Source organism: Bolinopsis microptera, chromosome 1 (genome assembly GCF_026151205.1).
Source record: "Bolinopsis microptera isolate Bmic1 chromosome 1, MBARI_Bmic_1.0, whole genome shotgun sequence".
NCBI classification, from domain to species: domain Eukaryota; kingdom Metazoa; phylum Ctenophora; class Tentaculata; order Lobata; family Bolinopsidae; genus Bolinopsis; species Bolinopsis microptera.
The window spans coordinates 15,825,669-15,843,651 of record NC_087072.1 but is presented as its reverse complement, the minus strand read 5'-3'; the positions used below and the strand labels follow the sequence as shown (position 1 = coordinate 15,843,651).

The following is a 17,983-nucleotide window of genomic DNA, read 5'->3' as shown; positions in this document are numbered from 1 at the left end:
TGTTAGGGTGAAGCAGAAGCAGCATAAAAATGTGAACTTCTTTTGAATAAAGACCTATCTGAAGTTGACACCATACGAAATCTCTTGCAAGCCTATGGCCTAGCTGTGTGAGGAATTCCGAATGCTCAGATCACACTCAACAACATTTTCTCATTTAGTGTCAACAAGGTGCAACTTAAAATAATGCAGTGTCCTCTATTTCAATTAAGCAAATGCTTCTTTAACATGTGCACTAAGGAGGATGCCTTAAAATGGAACCTCAGTCTTCGATCAAAGCAATAGCACATTGGAAAGGCTCATAGTGTAGCACCATGCAGCAACGGATAGCCCAATGAAAGGAAAACAACAGTGAAAGCAAATTACCTTCGAAAAAATGATAAAACAAAGCAGCTCTCAAATGATTAGAACATATTCTCGAATGGTATTCAAACAACAGTGTTCACACATGATAATGTACAGAGATAGCAGATTTAAAAATATTCGTGGCTTAGTATTATTAAATTCGAATTTCAGGTCGATTCTGATGTAAGTGTTTGAAATGTTCAATCATGTTCGATAAGTAGTAGTTGTACAATTTCATGATTACATCCAGAAAGATATTGTCAGAACACAGTCAACTGTGCACCACGAATCGCAAACTATTATAGCGCTCGATTCTTGTTGAAAAGGTTGAACATTTAAAGCCGCGAAAATTTTCAAATATTATAAGTTGTAGGTTTATATACCTACCAGGACGCGCGCCGAGTTTGGAGTTGGACTCGTCGACGGTCCAAACAAATATTTTACGAATACTACCCGTTAAATTAAAAGTGGAAATAAAACACAATTTAATACATAACACCTTGTGATTCATTTTGTGCGCGAGTGCACGCTTCGCAAGTGATGCACGAGACAAGCTTGCAACTTGTATGTTGTAGCAAAGCACAGTTAATAAAATATATTTTGAAAACGAACAAATAATAGGTGTTTGCATGTTTTTTAGATTTCAGATTTTGGCTTTCGCCACAGTACATTATTAAATGAAATTACTATGAAGGTCACGACGTGAGACATTGTAGCGGGATTCACTACGACTGTGTATTGTGTTTCCGAAGCAAAGCAACTCGATCTCGTCAGATAAGAGGGGAATTGTAGGTTTACAACCTACCAGGACGCGCGCCGAGTTGGACTCGTCGACGGTCCAATATATGGAACAGATAGTTTACGAGTATCACCCATTAAGAGGGGAAGCATACGCATAATATTGCGCGCGGCATTCAGTGCTGCGCGTGCGGGTTGCCGGCATGAAGCCATAGTTTTAATGTTTTATATATATTACATACTTGTAGCATGCACGATGCACTTGTCATACGTTGTATGATCCGCCGCGCACGAAGTGCGCGGCTCCCCCTGTAGCGTCGCGAAGACGCTATAGTGAAGCGACCGTGGGGGTCACCACGTGATACAACGATGCACTACTGGGCCGCGCTGCGCATATATCGAAGATAATTCTTCTCGCAACCATTTTTGCAATGTAAATCGTTGATTCACGATGTCAATCCTTCGCAGCTCGGTGAGGCACAGTGGTGCATCTCGCCGATCTGGTTGCGAGAAGCATTATTTGATGCGCGCGCGACCCAGTAGTGCATCGCGCTACAATGTAAATCGTTACTGGGCCGCGCTCAGCCTGTCATTCCGCCTAATCTCTATTTTTTATATATTTATGAACATGATAGCTTGAGGTCCCTTAATTGACGATGTCAATTCATGGCAGCTCGGCGCGGCACAGTAACGCATCGCGCTACAAGAGGTCCCCAGGTAAGGTAAATCGGCAAAATGCACCATGCCACTAAACTGCCGGCAGCTCGCCGAGCTGCAAAGGATTGACATTACCTGGGCCTGGGGACCCCCCCTGTGTATGGTCATAAACATAAACAATAATAAAAATTCGGCGGAATGACAGGCTGAGCGCCGCCCAGTAAGATTGACATTGTGAATCAAATTATATACACTATAAGCGCTGATCGATGTATTCAATTTGTTATGTGATAACAATATTTTACCAAAACCCATAATCATGGGTAGAGTGGACTGCTGCCTGTGTCTCTCTTTCCCAAACAAAAGGAAATGATATTAATTTGATTGACCGTTCTCAAATGCAAAATGATACCGAGAATGAAATCGGTCGCTCGCTTTTCCCATTAATTCATTCACGGCTTACAATCAATCACATGCTGTAAAAATTCCTTTGGGTTGCGTTCGGGTCGATATCAGATATACTAATTAGTGCGCCATCGACAGTGAGCCGCGCGTGCCGACTGTAGGATGGTTTTTTAGCGCTAATTTCGGCCAGCACAATTTTATTCAAACAAATAGATATTGAGTATCCTTCCCGACCTCCAATTGCAACAAAAATTGGTAAGCTTACTCATAGAATTACAAGGAAAGTGTCCGAAAAATGTAAAGCATATCCAACCATCAGACATTATGTTACAGCTAAAAGCAGCGTATTATGCCCCATTTTGATCACTATATCAACTCCGATATCCACCAAATTTTTCGGACAGTTGTGAAAGCTTTATTGGAAGGTCGTCGCCAATTTCCAGAATTAGGGGGTGCACCATAAAAATAAACTTGCTCGGATTTTAAAAATTTTTGTACCATTGTTTTCTAGAGACTGTGAGAATTTTCACAATACCAAATTTGTCATACCTTTTTGAAAAGATCAGTGAGTTTCGCCTATGTGCCATATTTGATGGTGCGCGGCTTTTGGAGCAAAATTAGCTGTAAAAGTTGCGTAATTTGACCAAATTTGATCAAATTCGTTGATTTTTGTCGTATTATTCGGATATATCTTCAGTTCCTTGAATGAGATCATTCTGAAAATTGGCGACGACCTTCCAATAGGGCTTTCACAACTGTCCGAAAAATTTGGTGGATATCGGAGTTGATATAGTGATAAAAATGGGGCAAAATACGCTGCTTTTAGCTGTAACATAATGTCTGATGGTTGGATATGCTTTAAACTTTCCGGACACTTTCCTTGTAAGTCTATGAGTAAGCTTACCAATTTTTGTTGCAATCAGAGGTCGGGAAGGATACTTAATATCTATTTGTTTGAAGAAAATTGTGCTGGCCGAAATTAGCGCTAAAAAACCATCCTACAGTCGGCACGCGCGGCTCACTGTCGATGGCGCACTACCTACCAGAATGATCTCATTTAAGGAACTGAAGACATATCCGAATAATACGACAAAAATGGTCAAATTTGGACGAATTTGGTCAAATTACGCGACTTTTACAGCTACTTTTGCTCCAAAAGCCGCGCACCATCAAATATGGCACCTAGGCGAAACTCACTAATCTTTCCAAAAAGGTATGACAAATTTGGTATTGTGAAAATTCTCACAGTCTCTAGAAAACTGTGGTACAAAAATTTTTTAAATCCGAGCAAGTTTATTTTTATCGTGCACCCCCTAGATATACCTAGTATTTCGGGATAAGGGTGGTACTGGTAGTTAGTATTCATTCACGGCTTACAATCAATCACATGCTGTACAAATTCCTTTGGGTTGCGTTCGGGTCGATATACCTAGTATTTCGGGATAAGGGTGGTACTGGTAGTTAGTAAATTAGCTGAAGTTTATTGAATCTTTATTGCTGAGTACAGCTGCCTTCGGGTAGTTCTTCTTAATCTATTACAATTGTAAATTAATGGAAAAAGCGAGCGACCGATTTCATTCTCGGTATCATTTTGCATTTGAGAACGGTCAATCAAATTAATATCATTTCCTTTTGTTTGGGAAAGAGAGACACTGGCAGCGGTCCACTCTACCCATGATTATGGGTTTTGGTAAAATATCATCTCTTTTTGATTATAATGTAATATCACTATCAGGATACTTTATAAAATCGAAATAATAATATAAACTGATGTCTTCATTAATAAGGAGGAAGTTTCAACGATTTCGAAATTTTTACTTTAAAAACATTTCCTTGTGTTTAAGTAAGCATATCGGTCTATCACTGACTGAACATAAAACATTATAATCATTCAAGTTGCCATTAACTTCATTTATAATGACATTGAACTGTCGTGGTAAAGCAGAATTTGTTCGAAATCACGAATGAGCATAATTCTCACCGTTCGCACGTGCAAACTTTGAGCGGACGTTACGTGCACATCCAATACTGAATCGCCGTAAATTTTTGCATAGCGGTATTTTATATATAGTTTGATAAGCGTGCAAAGTTTCAAAAGATTTCAAATAGAACTTGGATCACAACGGGACTCCAAAGTTGATAAAAATCGTGAAAACACCAATTTTCAGTGATTTTAGCAATTTTTAATCAATTTGGGCGTGTCCCCACGTGTGCAACTTTTTGATTTTCAACTTTAAAACTAGCCTAATGCACAATTTATACCTATAGGAAGCAGAACTGAGCTCCACGACCCAAGGGATAGCCCAACACCAGAGAATACTAAATCGCAAAATTGACGTTTTAAAAAAATAATTTTTCTAAAAAGCACTAACTTCAAAGGCAAATATCTTTATGAAGGAGTAAGATAAGAAAACTTTCCGGTAGATTTTCAGAATGCTTGAACAATTATCTAAGGTGAAAATTTCCTCAGATGTTGAAAAAAATTACTTTTAAATAGTGTTAAATCAATGTTAGAAGTTATTACTTTGTCGAAAATCAAGTTTTAAAAACGGTTAACTTGATGACGTCATCAAGGGGTGTTTATGACGTCAAATATTTTTTTTATACAATCTTACTATATATAAAGCGAGACGATATATATGGTTCCGTGCCATTTTACTGACACCACGGCATCAACTTTAACGGGACTTTCCTCAAAAACCGTAAAAGATATACAACTGAAACTTTTTTGACTGGGTCAAATGCTTTAATGGCCTTCAAAATCAAATCAGTATGAAAAAATAAAAAATTGGCCAAGGAATAAGAATTTTAGTGCCCAAAATTTGGACCCCCAAGTGGTGTCAAAAACGCGAATTAAATAGGTAATAATTATTTTAGTCTCTTGAGTCTTGACACCACTTTATAGTAAGACGGGTTCCTGCTAGTGTAAACTAAAGTGTAAACAATTATTTTAAAGACCTGTGGTCGGAAATGGCTGTATCTTTTATACTTTTGAATCTAAGGACACCTAAATTTAGGATACAATTGACTATATTTGACTGTCAAAGCGTCTATCCCTGAATATGTATCACGACAATCTGTCGTAAAACAGGGGTTCTAGAAAACCCACTTCCCGATGCTCCTGAAACCTGAAACTTTTTTTGCAGTCGATTTGGTCAACGTCTAGACGCCCTGAAAAATTTCAGATCTCTAACTCAATTTTAATGTGGTTTTTAAGGCACCTGAATATGGCGATTTTGGGTTTTTTACCGAATTTCGTATAACAGTGCTGGCGAGTATTTTATGCAAATTTCTTAAAAATCTCAACATAACTATTTTTTATTCCTGTCATCTTTGACATCAAATTAGAATGTTTTGAACTAAAAATAAATCTGCTGAACGACTTCTTAATGCCTGAAAAACTCCTGCCGGAGGCGGCGGCCTTCGGCCGCCGCCTCCGGCCGGAGTGCACGCTTCGCGTGCACGAAAGAAGCTTGTAACGTGTACCAAAGGGGGTATAATTATAGTAAAGGGGGTATAATAATAAATGGGGTACATAGTATACCCACAATAAATGCAACGGTCGTGCTTGCCAGCACTGTGATAATATTAACGGGTGATAACATTAACGGGTGATACTTTTAAAATATTTGACCGACTGACCGTCGACGAGTCCAACTCTGGACGCGTCCTGGTAGGTTATAACCCCCCCCCCCCCCCCCCCCCCCCCATGACGTAGGGTAAAAATGCTTTCCTGATCCTGGAGAGTTATGGGCAAACACTGTTCTTGGTTTTGGTCACGTGACAGGCAAGTTAAACACAAATCCGGTTGTTTAGGGCTCGAGTTAGGCCGGGTTATTGATAGCGTCGGGGTTATGGTTAAGCCAGGTTGGGATTTAGGGTTTATGTAAAACTGTTTTTTCGTCTATATACAAAACCATAAGAACCAAAGTCACGTGATAATTTTTGGGCGAGTAAATTAGTAAGAGCCGTCACGACTCACAAAACCAACACAATACTGCATACTGATTTATTATCGATATTTAAGGAGACGTGATCATACTTTTTACTCTGTAAACTGTCATGATATTAGTTCAGTTGTTGCAAACTAAATTAAACACTTTGTTTATCAAGGCCGTTGGAAAACAAATAATTAAATCGCATGTGCCAATTATCTGACAAAAAACTTCATATAAAACATGGTTCATCAATCGCACTAACACACAAAAGTAGTTCCTAATTCCGGGTAGAAAAATATAACAATCGAACCAGCATCCGCTCTTACTTTTAGATGAATTAGTGTGGGAACTGTCTGCTTGTATTGCATATTTCAATTTCCTGAACCATGAAAAAATGATAGGACAAGTAGCAACATTTTCGGCTTACAAAGATTTTGAAATTCATTTTAGCGCATTCACAAATACAAAATAGCATCCAGATGCATTATGTAATCAATCAAAAACAATAAATCAGTTTTAACGATTATCTTCAAAGGAAATTAGAGCAAATAATATAAGTTATACAGCCATGCAGTGACATACTGGACTACAATTGCCATCTAAATTAAGAAAAAAAGTAGAGAATTTGGACAGCGATTATCTTTAATACAATTACAGAAATAAAAAGACCCAAAACCATTTACATAACACAGAGAAAAATCAAATACATGTTCTTTTAATAGCATGAGTACACATTTCGTGTAGATCAGCCTAGCAATCCCAATCCAAGTTTAGAGAGAACTTCTCCCGGAGTAGTGTGAGCTGCCTCTAACGACTCCTAAAGGGCAACGATAGCAGCATTAAGCGGCAGCGCAGAGGGAGGATAGTATCTGGTTTAGGAGATACAGGATAGTATCTCGTTTAGGAGATACAGGATAGTATCTCGTTTAGGAGATACAGGATAGTATCTCGTTTAGGAGATACAGGATAGTATCTCGTTTAGGAGATACAGGATAGTATCTCGTTGAGGAGATACAGAGGTACCAGAGGGGATATCAACTAGGAGGTTACAAAGGTACCAGTTGGGACGTTGGGTGTCAGCTAAGTCGCTAGGAAGAAACAGACGGGTCCTGTATAACGATCAGGAGGTAATCCTTGTCGGGTGCCACCATGATCTCGTGCTTTTTTGACCTGATGATTTTGATGGTTTAGCTAAAATCGAGTTACGGTAGTTACTGACAAGAACTGCTCAAAACTTTAAATCGAAAAGATAACAAAACCCCTGTACTGAGTACTCCACACAAACCTTATTCTAAGGAAAGTGAGGTCGTTCTGAGCGTCTATCTCTCGGACACCAGACTTGGCCTTGATTGCCAGTTCGTGGATAAGACCGGCATATTGGACTGTGGTGCTGTTATCAAGAGTCGTTCTTATTGGTATACCTGGGTAAACGATATTTAGGTTTGGTATTTCAAATACATTGTCAAGTTGGTGAGCATATAATGTTGGTAAGAATTCATCCGAAATGTGAATGCATTGGATTGGATAATAATACATGCTTTAAAAAAATGGGTTTTCAGTCACATCTTTCAAACATGGGTTGCGTCACTGCGACCAATCAACAAATCGCGCGCTTCTGCTAGACGACTTTAATTGAAAAGTCCGGTTTAAAATTTAACAAGGTCTCACCATCTTGACTGACGACAATGATTCCGATCACTCCTTTGTGCGATTGAATTCGCTTGATTGTCTCTTCAACCTCAGACATTGCTGACCCTATATCAGTGAAACAGAGTTAGAATAATCCCGGTAATATCAAAAAGTAAAGTAACAAACCAACATATCAGTGAAGTCTAAACGATGGAGTACTGAATTAATCTCTTGCAGAGTGCATTGGTAACATGCATAGTGCATACTCGCAGAACTGTAACCGCAGTCAAAAACAAGAATCCGCAAATGTGAAAATATGAATTGGAAAATTCTGTAATCATGCAATGTTACATTATGCAAAGCTCCTGCACGAAAGAAAGCGCATAAAATTCCGTAATTTCTTGAAATAATATATAGACTGGAACCTTCGAAAAACAAAATACAGAATAACTGTCTAAAAATATTGGAAATTCAGCCCTATAAAATGAAATACTTTGACATACGACGAATATTGATAAATTAAAATTAAAAACTTCCAAAAAAAATACAAAACAATATCATGAAATAGATCTAATAATTATAATAAATAAAAACCCTGTCACAAAAATGTAGTAAGTAATATGCCAGAACAGCATAGAAAGGCACAACAATCTCTCCTAAGGTTTGTCCGGCATAGACTGCTTGAAAACAGCCAGCTGTTTCAGCACCCCATCCCTCCACTCCAGGTTATCCTTGTGTTTCTCCATGGGTACATCTCCCTCCAGGTACTCAGTTACCTTAACCAGTGTCTCCCCGGTCAGAGGGCGTGGCTCTCCAAACGTGTTGCTCACTCTAACTATCCCGTCACTGTACCGCTCACAATAATCCCTGACTCCTCCGGGGGCGTTCAGGTGGATCGTTTCAAATGGTCCGATAAAAGACCAGCGTAGACCCAGACCACCTGTCATGACAGTGTCAATATCCTCAGGATCACAAACTCCGTCCTCAACAAGACGCCAACTCTCCTGGAGTACCGCGTACTGCAGTCTGTTCAGGATAAACCCGTCACACTCTTTCTTAGCTACTACCGGCTTCATCCCGATCTGTTTCATGATACTGATGGTTTTCTCCTTCACATGGCCGGAGGTCCAGGGGGCAGGGATCACTTCAACAGCAGGGCAATAGTGAGGTGGGTTAACAGGATGACAGACAATACAGTTAGCACGATGGGAGAGGCTCTCTGTAAACTTGGAGGGAACAATACATGAGGTTGAGCTGGAGAGGATGGTGGTGTCTGATACCATGGAGTCTAGTTCGGTGAATACTTTCCTTTTTAAACCCAGATCCTCCGGAACACATTCCTGGAGAAGGATAGCTCCCTCCACTGTAGAGGAGAGGGAATCGCAGGTGGAGACGCGGGAGAAACATTCTGCTGGGTCCTTTCCTGAAATCAGAGCAGAATTGAGAAGAGTTAAAATGACAAGCACGTTCAATTTAACTTTCCAATCGAGTAAACATCTGAGTTTACAAGCATTTGAGTTTACAAACCTCAGCAAAAATCTAAAAAGAAGGCTACAAACCTAATAGAAGGTTACTCTCGTGCAGAGAACGAAGCTGCGTCTCAATAACCCCCATTGCTTGAGTCATTAGTTCCTCTTTAACATCATACAGAACTACTCTGTAACCACCACGTGCAAAAAGAACTGCCCAGCTGCGCCCGATCAGACCAGACCCAACTATTGCTATCTTCTCCGACATCAGCTATAAGGAGAGCAGGGTAAGAATTTACAGTTCTCATTTGATTGATTTAATGACAGTTATTAATGATTCTATTAAAGCTGTTTTCATGCGTGCAAGGAAATGGGGAAGGTCGGACGAAAATTGTGTATTTGAATGTATTATATTTCGATTTCCTTAAATCGGTAGACGATGGCATGCTGAGTTGGCAAGAAAGAACACCTGAAGTCTAAGCTAACGAACAAAACTAAAGATATAATACAATTTAACAATCTAGTATTCACATGTTATATATTTATATTTTTTTATGTTCACAAAAAATAAATCTGAAACCCCTTTAAAGACAAATGAATTCAATCTAAAATGTACCCAAAATAGAAACTTATAGTAACAAATAAAAAAAAGGAAAATACTAATAAAAAGTAAAATAACTAGTCAAATGTTTAATTGGTGTCTAGAACAAATTTGATAAACGACACACTAAATACAATTTCAGAGTTAACTGTGGCTAAAGGTAGGCTTATTAAATCCGGTATCATGCAATGCACTCTAATATATATCACTGGTAATTACTGCTTGAGGATAGTAAAACATTGTTCAATACAATTGTTTGCAGAACAGTTTATAAGAATTCACGGAGGAAAACAGTAAAGTTAGTGTGCTTCATTATCTTAAAACTCGTCGGCATAGGTTGTCAAAGGCGATAGTATATATTTGAAGTTTAAAGATTACATTTTTCTGAAAAATAAGACTCGGCTCAACAAGCCGAGTTGGCTGCTAGCTTGTAAAACTGTGAAGCATTCGTTGAAAAGGATTTATTGTCAACATTTAACAGGATAAATTAAAGATACACCAGTCGTAAAGTAGCTCTAATAATCCTAATTAAACAATTATTAAACGAGATCTACAGTTTAGTAAGTTCAGAGCTAATCAAAGGCTAGATTTTGTACCGGTCTCGCCCTAGACTCGACTACCATAGTAACTAAGCCCTCTAAATCTAACCTCAACGTCCCGTCAGGCGACTGCTGGTGAGTGAACGCTTTGTACATGGACTGAACAGTGACACAACATCGCATGTAGTCGTCAAATCCGAGCGCTTGCATGTTGCGGGAGTCAAAGTTTTTGATAAGAACTTTGCACATTGTTTCGTCAACTCCACAGCCACATGCCTAAAGTGGGAAGGTGTGCTTTAAATTACAAGGACGCACGAAGGTCTAAAGATAGGCTAACTCGCTAGTACAATGCTTGACATGGCAAGCAGTGAGGCCAGCAGTAAGTAATGAGGGAGGAGACCTAATAAGCTGTGCTGGGTGGAAAAAGTAATTAAAAAGGCACAACAACAGTCCGCACATTATGCGGGATATTAACCTTCAAGGTGTCGTATAGTTGTGTTGAGTTGATGCCAGGAACGGTGCTGTTCGCAACATTCAGTCCAAACGTACTCTTCCAGCTCCTGATGTACTTCACCATCCCCCCAAACTCACCCATATCAATATATCCGTCCTCGTTAACGTCAAATAGCCCTGTATTTGTTGTTCTGGTGTCAAGTTTCAGTGTGTAAATTTGAGATATGGTTCAAATGTTCTTCATACAACTTCGCCACACTGATACATTACGGAGAAATTTGTCGAGTATAAAGTTTTAATTACCAAAATTATGATTTGTGAGAGTTAAAAAAAGTGAACGTGTTGAAAAAAATCTTACCCATGAGGAGTTGGCAAGTTTCGGGGTTGAAGTCGTTCTCATTAGATTGCTTTAAAGCATTGTAAAGTTCCTTTATATCGATAAGACCATTCCTGTCGCTGTCTACTCTGTAGAATATGGACTTGAGATTACTTCCTCCTTTATTTCCGTCATCCATCGTTAAATTTAGTGGTCATCCTATCACGAAATTGGGGTTACATATCATAATAAAATTGCACACTCACTCGTACGTGTGTCACTAAGGAGTATATCGGTATAGTATTCAGCTAATTGCACACATAGATAGCGAATGTGTTGATCAGTACGCATGGCGATGCATAAAATTTGTGACCAGATGCATTATGCATTAATCATTCGCTATTTGAATAGTCAATAGGCCAATTGGATCCAATTTTCAATGAAACTACGGCAATTGCTCTGCGGGCGCAGGTGCGCGGCTTTCGATAAAGTCTATAGAAAACTCTGAAAAGGAGACTTTTTTCAGCGAGATCCAGTTCGGCGTTCGCGCGTGAGCACCAATTTTGCTTCGAGCGGTTTGTTGATTTAACTTCAATTCTTTAATCTTGTGTCGCCCTCCGGTTCATCTTCGTAAAACCCAGCAATACCAAACTGGCCTTGTTTTAAAACTGCAGGCTCATCTTCACCGAGCCTTTGTTGAAGCCCCGACCACGTTCGATCGTTTAGATAGTTAACAGCAATGTCCAAAGACCTGAACTTTTCTATGGCTTTGTCGTTTATATTATCCGGGTTAGTATCTGGGGATGGTATATCGATGTAGTTGCTATCCAGTAGGGTGGAACAATCGCTGATGTAGTCTATTTCCCACGGTCTATCAACACAAGCTATCTCAAGTTCGTAGGGAGTTACTATCGGCTGATAGAATTCCTTACAATCAAGCAAAGAATTTTCAGGGCATCCCACCATCACAAAGGCGCCTATCTCGGCAAAGTTGGCAAGTTTTGGAGGGTTGGGTTTTCCAATGCTGACAATGTAAAACTTCTTATCGGCCGCCTTTATGACTTGCTTCATACGATCAATAACTTCCCGGAAGCTTTTAATTCCAAGAGTTCCGATCAAAATTCCAATGATCTTACAACTCTTAATTTTCTCAATATTGCTGAATCGTTTGATCAGCATTTTGTTGACACTCCTCGATTCCAACCGGCATTCCTTACTTGTCGGATCATAGGACCACACTTTCCTTGATCCATTATTGAGTATACAATTAGTTAGCGCCAAAGATTCTGTTCCCACATAAAATACTGAATATTCGCCATCACCTGACATATCCTCGGTGGAATCATCGCCAGAATTAGAAGTATTTTGTTCTCGACAATACTTCCTGACACAAATATTAGGATAACACCTCAGCAAGTCCTGGTTAAACCGACTACTGGCATGATAATATACCGGGTCAAAAACAACCAAGACATTGTCCTGCGCAGTGTACGTCTGTTTATAACACTCGACCAGGCTGTCTACTTCTACTGGCTCCTTGCCAAATATAAACAGGGTGGGGAGAGAGAGGACACGAGAGTTACACGAGTGACCAAAGTGTATGATGGCCTGAGTGCTGAGTCGTTGTGCCGCCACTTCGTCCACACAGCACGAACCGTAGTTGGTGTCTGCTAGTATGTGAAGTTGAGTTGTGGTTGTTGTCAGGGCGTTGTACACCTGAAATAGACAGGGATTCACTACATTGAGATAACAAATCGGTCAACTGAGAGTCAACTAATTTCACGTAAATTATTCTGGGGTTCTCATTTCAAAAACAGTTACGGCTAATTTGAGCAGGTAATTTATTGAGAAATGGGAGTATAGTAGTCTAATATCCAATTGTTTTCAATTGGTGGAACAACCTGTCAATTGACCAGGTGAGGCTGCACAGTGGGGGCACAGTGCACACATAATCATATTATACAACTATACAATAAGAGAGTTCGTGCAGCAGACATTAGACGTCAGTTCATAGTATTCATCAGTCATTAGACTGGCCCAACGTTAGCTATGTGGTGTCAGACACAAGCGGTGTGGTGGTGGAGAAGGCTGGCGGGCTTCCCGGCTCCCACACTTGCAAAACTAACCACTTCTTTAAACACCACCACCTCCCCCTCATGTCTAGACTACAATCAGATCTGTTTAATACGATAATTGTCTCCACGAGCCACTGAGCCAGTCCCACCGCTTCTAATGCTACCCCATATATATGAGTGTGCACATATTATTACAATGTTATATCCAATGGGATGGGTACCGACTCTTGAGGGCTCTTGGCGAAATTATTCCAGTTTTCGGTGTGGTAGCTGCGTTTTCAATTCTAGTGTCTAGCCGTATTGATTGGTATGGGTGGTGTCTCGCAGTGTTGCAACAATGAGTTCACACAATTCATTATAACTTGAGATATGTGCAGTCAGTATGATTGTTTGGTTCAGCGAGGAAACATTGTAACCAAACGTAACCAGGATCGTAGTCAGGGAAGAAGGGATTCAGCTGCCAGCGGCTCTTGTGAAGAAAAAATGCAGCTCAAAAGGGGATGTAAGAAAATATTTGAAGTGGGTAACCGTCACCCAATCCCAGGAGGTCCTACCCCAGTAGGGTTAAAGTTGGGTTAGGATTTGGGTTAGAGTTAGGGTAAGGCTTCTAGGCAGGAATTTCTGGGGCAGGAAATCTGCACCATGAACCATTAAAGTCTTCATTTAGGAATCCCTAGAATCCCCCCTGGCTCCGTGCCTAACTTGAACACAGGACAATCCTAATGAGAAAATGAGCCACTTAGACACAAAACAGACATTTTTTCTTATTGAAATTTCACCTAAATCAGTCTTGAACCCCCCTACCCTCAAGGCTGATGACTCAATAGATGAACAGGTACTGAAAAAGGACAATATGAGTGATTGGATACGTACTAGATACTGTTGTTCAGAAAGAATTCTTCTAACTCACCTTGGTGCTATAAGCCAGAAGATGGTCCGGGAACTCACCTTGGTACTATAAACTAGAGGATGGTCCGGGAACTCACCTTGGTACAATAAACTAGAAGATGGTCCGGGAACTCACCTTGGTACTATAAACTAGAGGATGGTCCGGGAACTCACCTTGGTACAATAAACTAGAAGATGGTCTGGGAACTCACCTTGGTACTATAAACTAGAGGATGTCCCGGGAACTCACCTTGGTACTATTAACTAGAAGATGGTCCGGGAACTCACCTTGGTACTATAAACTAGAAGATGGTTCGGGAACTCACCTTGATACTATAAACTAGAAGATGGTCCGGGAACTCACCTTGGTGCTATGAGCTAGAAGATGGTCCGGGAACTGCAGAGCCACATTCTTGAAGTTGTTTTCCTCGCACCATTTCTTACACGAGTCTAACTCGAAATACTTCTCAACATCTGATATATCACAAGTCTCTAATTGGTCCTCTAAACAAGGAGGTAGTTCCCCCGACATAGAGCTAGGTAGTACAACTTGTAATTAGTAGAGTTTTCATGTGGTTTCCAATTTATGTATGTACATTTTATTAATGTACTTTATATTATCATCTTCAAGTTTTCAATGAGATATTTAAGCTTGCATCAAAACAATTTATCGGGCTTTAACATTGATTTATTTATTCATATATTCCAATCATGGCCAATTTCGTAATTTGGAGTTTGAATTTCTAGAACCAATTTCGTTCAGTTTAACTCCGTGAAATGTCAAAATTTCTGGTAGTAAAAGAAGAAAAGAAGAACACGCAACTTTGTACATAATTTTGTATATATATGATTAAATTATGAAACTAATACTGTCATTAAATGTTTACAGTATATGTAAGCAGTAGGGTAGCTCACGTGATAAAACAAAGCACTGGGCAGCACACATGGCAATTACATACCCGAACATGTCTGGAACCCAAAAATACAAAATAATTAATGTCTAAATAAATCTGTACTAATCAGCGTTTAATAACTGCGCTCAAATTGCTATCTTCGTGTGCATAAGTCTGAAAATTCTGAACATGTGAAGGGAAAAAACTTCACCGAATCTGGTTATAAAAATATTGATTACATAACATAAATATATTACTGTTTAATAAAATGATTTATATGTTTACTCATATGAAATAAATATGATTTATGATACATATTACTACATACAAATAAAAACACATATAAACATGTTAAATACTATACACAATAAAAACCAGTCTCTGGGTCAACCAGAAACTCGACCACAACTAATAACAGTCTAGACTCCACCCCCGGTTTTTAGTCCTAATGCACTTCCATTTCACGACGATTTCACTTTGTCCTGTCTCAGCGTTGTAAGGATCATGTTTTGGAAGACGAAAGTGCGCACCGAGTACACGACGTACCGCACGATTACCAGCAGGGTTATGTACTGTATCCACGCGTACTTCATCGCCTCCCAGAACCCAGGCTCGTACCTGTGCCGTGATTTGTCGTTAGTAAGGGTACAAATAGAGTAATAAAGTAAAATAAGACTAAGTCAACTATACTACCATACTTAACTAATGACCTCTCAATACTTACGTTTCTTTTTCTGGCTTATTTTTTTCTTACATTTAGACAAATAAATAAAAGTTTCGTTATAAGGAAGACCAGCACAACATAATGTTCCTACGTGGACCAGCAGACCAAAATAGAAGTTTCTACTTTCAGGGTTCTATTGTTGTACACCAGTGTTGAGAGTGTCAGCAATGTGGAGTAACTCTGTAACAAGCCACGGGGGTAAGCTAAAATATTCATAATCACTCCCTTGTGACACGACACAGGATTACATTTTAACTGTGAGCTCCTGAGCCATGCTGAGCCAATTCCCAATATTTGGAGCTTGAATATAACAGGAGATGGAATTCGAGTGTTATGACTTATGTTGTACCTTGTTGTGGGCCTTGTGGGTATGATGCCCCATTTGCACGAGACTTCAATAATTGTATTCATTAGAAGATGATATCCAGGTGTAATAATATGTAATATCTTTATCGTGAACCTAACCGCAGGGAGCCGGTGCACTACGGATCAATAGAATGTACGTCATAGTGATATAGTACATTCGCACTTATTGCCCCAATAGTAAACCCATAACATAAAACATAAATAGCTTAATTTAGTTGGGTTGGTAGAGGAAGACCCTATGTCAACCTGTTCGCACATTATATCTACACAGTATATATTATATGGGTACACTATATCGTATAATATTGGTATCTCTCTCACTCACTACATAATATCTCCTACTTCTCCCCTCTCTCTCTCCTTCTCCCCTCCAGATGCAGCAGCACCAGGCTGGGGCGTGTGCATGTTAGTCACTACTACACATACTTTACTGGTATTAAACTTGCTGGAATTGCCAGCATTCCTCTTTCTAGTAGACACCCAATTTAGACAACCATAATAATTTGAGTCTACGTTAAATTTAATGAAAACAAGAAATTCATAGGTTTCGTAGATATCTCCTCTCAGTATTAGGTGTAGGGAGGATGTTATCAGAGAGGAGGGTGTTGTGGCGGCAGCTGAGTATGAGATAAGTATGGAAGTTGTTGAAGGCAGGTTGTGGAACAATTAACTGGCACGACAAGGACCGCCGTCAGTCAGCCGTCACACGGACGGCAGGTGTTGTCAGCCGTTTTAGAATCTACTATTAGTTCTGTCTGTGTCGGTGTGCCGCTGCAGCTTGATAATTAAATCTTAATTATGATAATTGATAATTATTTAATGGTTGTGATTATGCTGGTATGTTCGGGTTGGTATTTCGAGTTAATTTGTCATTATAATGTCATGGTTGAGTATTATTGGGCGATGATAATTTGCAGAAGACCTGAGAAGATTTCTGAAATTTCTGCTATCGTTTTCAATTTTAAACAAATTCCCTGACATAATGATAAAGTAATGCTTGATTAGTTATCAGTTATCACATACTCTGCATCAGATTTACAGCCTGCAATATCACGTGTTGTGACGTCAGCAGAACATTGAAAGGGCTACTTCAACACGAAGCTGTAAACAGCCTCAATCAGGATTAGAGTCGCTATGAAATCCTCCAAAAATTACAGGATTATCGATTGTATAGTATAATACAGGATAGGATACAATATAGGACCGTGTTTACAGAAGAGTGTTTACAAAAGAGTATCACAACATATTAGTGTGTATATGATAATGTAATATATTGTGTTTCGTCTTCTCGGGCCAAAACAATATCATTTGATTAAGAGAGAGATAATTTTAAACTCCAGTTTATTTCCAACAACAAACCATAAAATTACCCTAAAATTAATATGATTACGTATAATTAATCACACATTCCCTAATTATATGACATGTAATTACCAACCCATTACCAACTAATTACCTGACACTTTGAGGGGGTATGTTTATAACATAGCTGACAGTAAACACATCCCCAGGACTGCTTACACTGTACAACTCATCTAACTTGGTGCTCAAACTTCTCTTCGAAACGCTGTTCAGGATATCCACTATGTCGTACGACTGAAATCGTGAGTAATTACACACAAACATCTTGTGACGGTAACTTAAATTGGATTGGGGCCAAGAAGCGGGGTTACTCCATGATATCACAGTTTAAAATACACAAGTGTTTAGGGATAGTTTAAAAAGATCGGGCTCACAATTCTGAAATGACCAGGGCTCCCAATATAAATAGACGGGTCAATATTAATAGACAGCCAGAGGGTCTAACTTTAGACTAGACCGGGGGAGTAGCTCAGCTTTAAACCTGCTCTGAACTGCAGAGTTTTAAGAAAACTTTCTAAAACGTGCCCAGCTCAGGTGAAGCGTAGGGTTACATGTCAATTAGATGCACTGACATTTTTGACGATTCAA

At 39.4% G+C, this 17,983-nt stretch overlaps 4 protein-coding genes across 5 annotated transcripts in view; all 4 read right to left on the bottom strand.

The window, feature by feature from the left end:
- Positions 1-6,590: 6,590 nt before the first annotated feature.
- The window catches only part of LOC134825974 (dynein light chain roadblock-type 2-like), an 88,319-nt gene continuing 76,926 nt past the window's right edge, over positions 6,591-17,983 (bottom strand). Inside the window, exons 2-4 of the mRNA XM_063838192.1 lie at positions 7,749-7,837; positions 7,366-7,501; positions 6,591-7,250 (exon numbers count right to left, since the gene is read on the bottom strand). Coding sequence (XP_063694262.1) covers positions 7,169-7,250; positions 7,366-7,501; positions 7,749-7,827 — 297 coding nt within the window. The 5' untranslated portion in view covers positions 7,828-7,837 and the 3' untranslated portion in view covers positions 6,591-7,168. The remainder of the gene's footprint in view (positions 7,251-7,365; positions 7,502-7,748; positions 7,838-17,983) is intronic.
- Positions 8,009-17,983, bottom strand: part of LOC134825967 (lambda-crystallin-like) — a 99,804-nt gene continuing 89,829 nt past the window's right edge. The window contains exons 2-5 of one of the 2 annotated variants that reach the window (XR_010161645.1): positions 14,415-14,588; positions 11,130-12,803; positions 10,794-10,948; positions 9,653-10,594 (exon numbers count right to left, since the gene is read on the bottom strand). Coding sequence is in view for 1 of the 2 variants with exons in the window: in XM_063838183.1 (XP_063694253.1) it covers positions 8,366-9,132; positions 9,269-9,446 (945 nt within the window). In the remaining variant the exon portion in view is untranslated. Of the gene's footprint in view, positions 9,133-9,268; positions 9,452-9,652; positions 10,595-10,793; positions 10,949-11,129; positions 12,804-14,414; positions 14,589-17,983 lie in introns of those variants that run through there. The other variant, XM_063838183.1, reaches the window with a different exon arrangement.
- Positions 10,267-11,286, bottom strand: LOC134820362 (programmed cell death protein 6-like). The gene is made up of 4 exons (XM_063830761.1): positions 11,130-11,286; positions 10,794-10,948; positions 10,428-10,594; positions 10,267-10,303 (listed from the first exon to the last, which is right to left on the bottom strand). The coding sequence occupies exons 1-4, from the start codon at positions 11,284-11,286 to the stop codon at positions 10,267-10,269; spliced, it is 516 nt and encodes a 171-aa protein (XP_063686831.1).
- Positions 14,874-17,983, bottom strand: part of LOC134825972 (transmembrane protein 231-like) — an 11,047-nt gene continuing 7,937 nt past the window's right edge. Inside the window, exons 8-9 of the mRNA XM_063838187.1 lie at positions 17,490-17,629; positions 14,874-15,561 (exon numbers count right to left, since the gene is read on the bottom strand). Of these exons, the coding sequence (XP_063694257.1) occupies positions 15,405-15,561; positions 17,490-17,629 (297 nt within the window). The 3' untranslated portion in view covers positions 14,874-15,404. The remainder of the gene's footprint in view (positions 15,562-17,489; positions 17,630-17,983) is intronic.

Excerpts from the sequence above, each read along its gene's own strand:
- LOC134820362 (XM_063830761.1), bottom strand. The coding sequence starts at position 11,286 with ATGGATGACGGAAATAAAGGAGGAAGTAATCTCAAGTCCATATTCTAC. Across the intron at positions 10,949-11,129 it reads AACTTGCCAACTCCTCATGG|GGCTATTTGACGTTAACGAG; the intron begins GTAAGATTTTTT and ends CAACAAATACAG. Across the intron at positions 10,595-10,793 it reads AACTATACGACACCTTGAAG|GCATGTGGCTGTGGAGTTGA; the intron begins GTTAATATCCCG and ends TTCCCACTTTAG.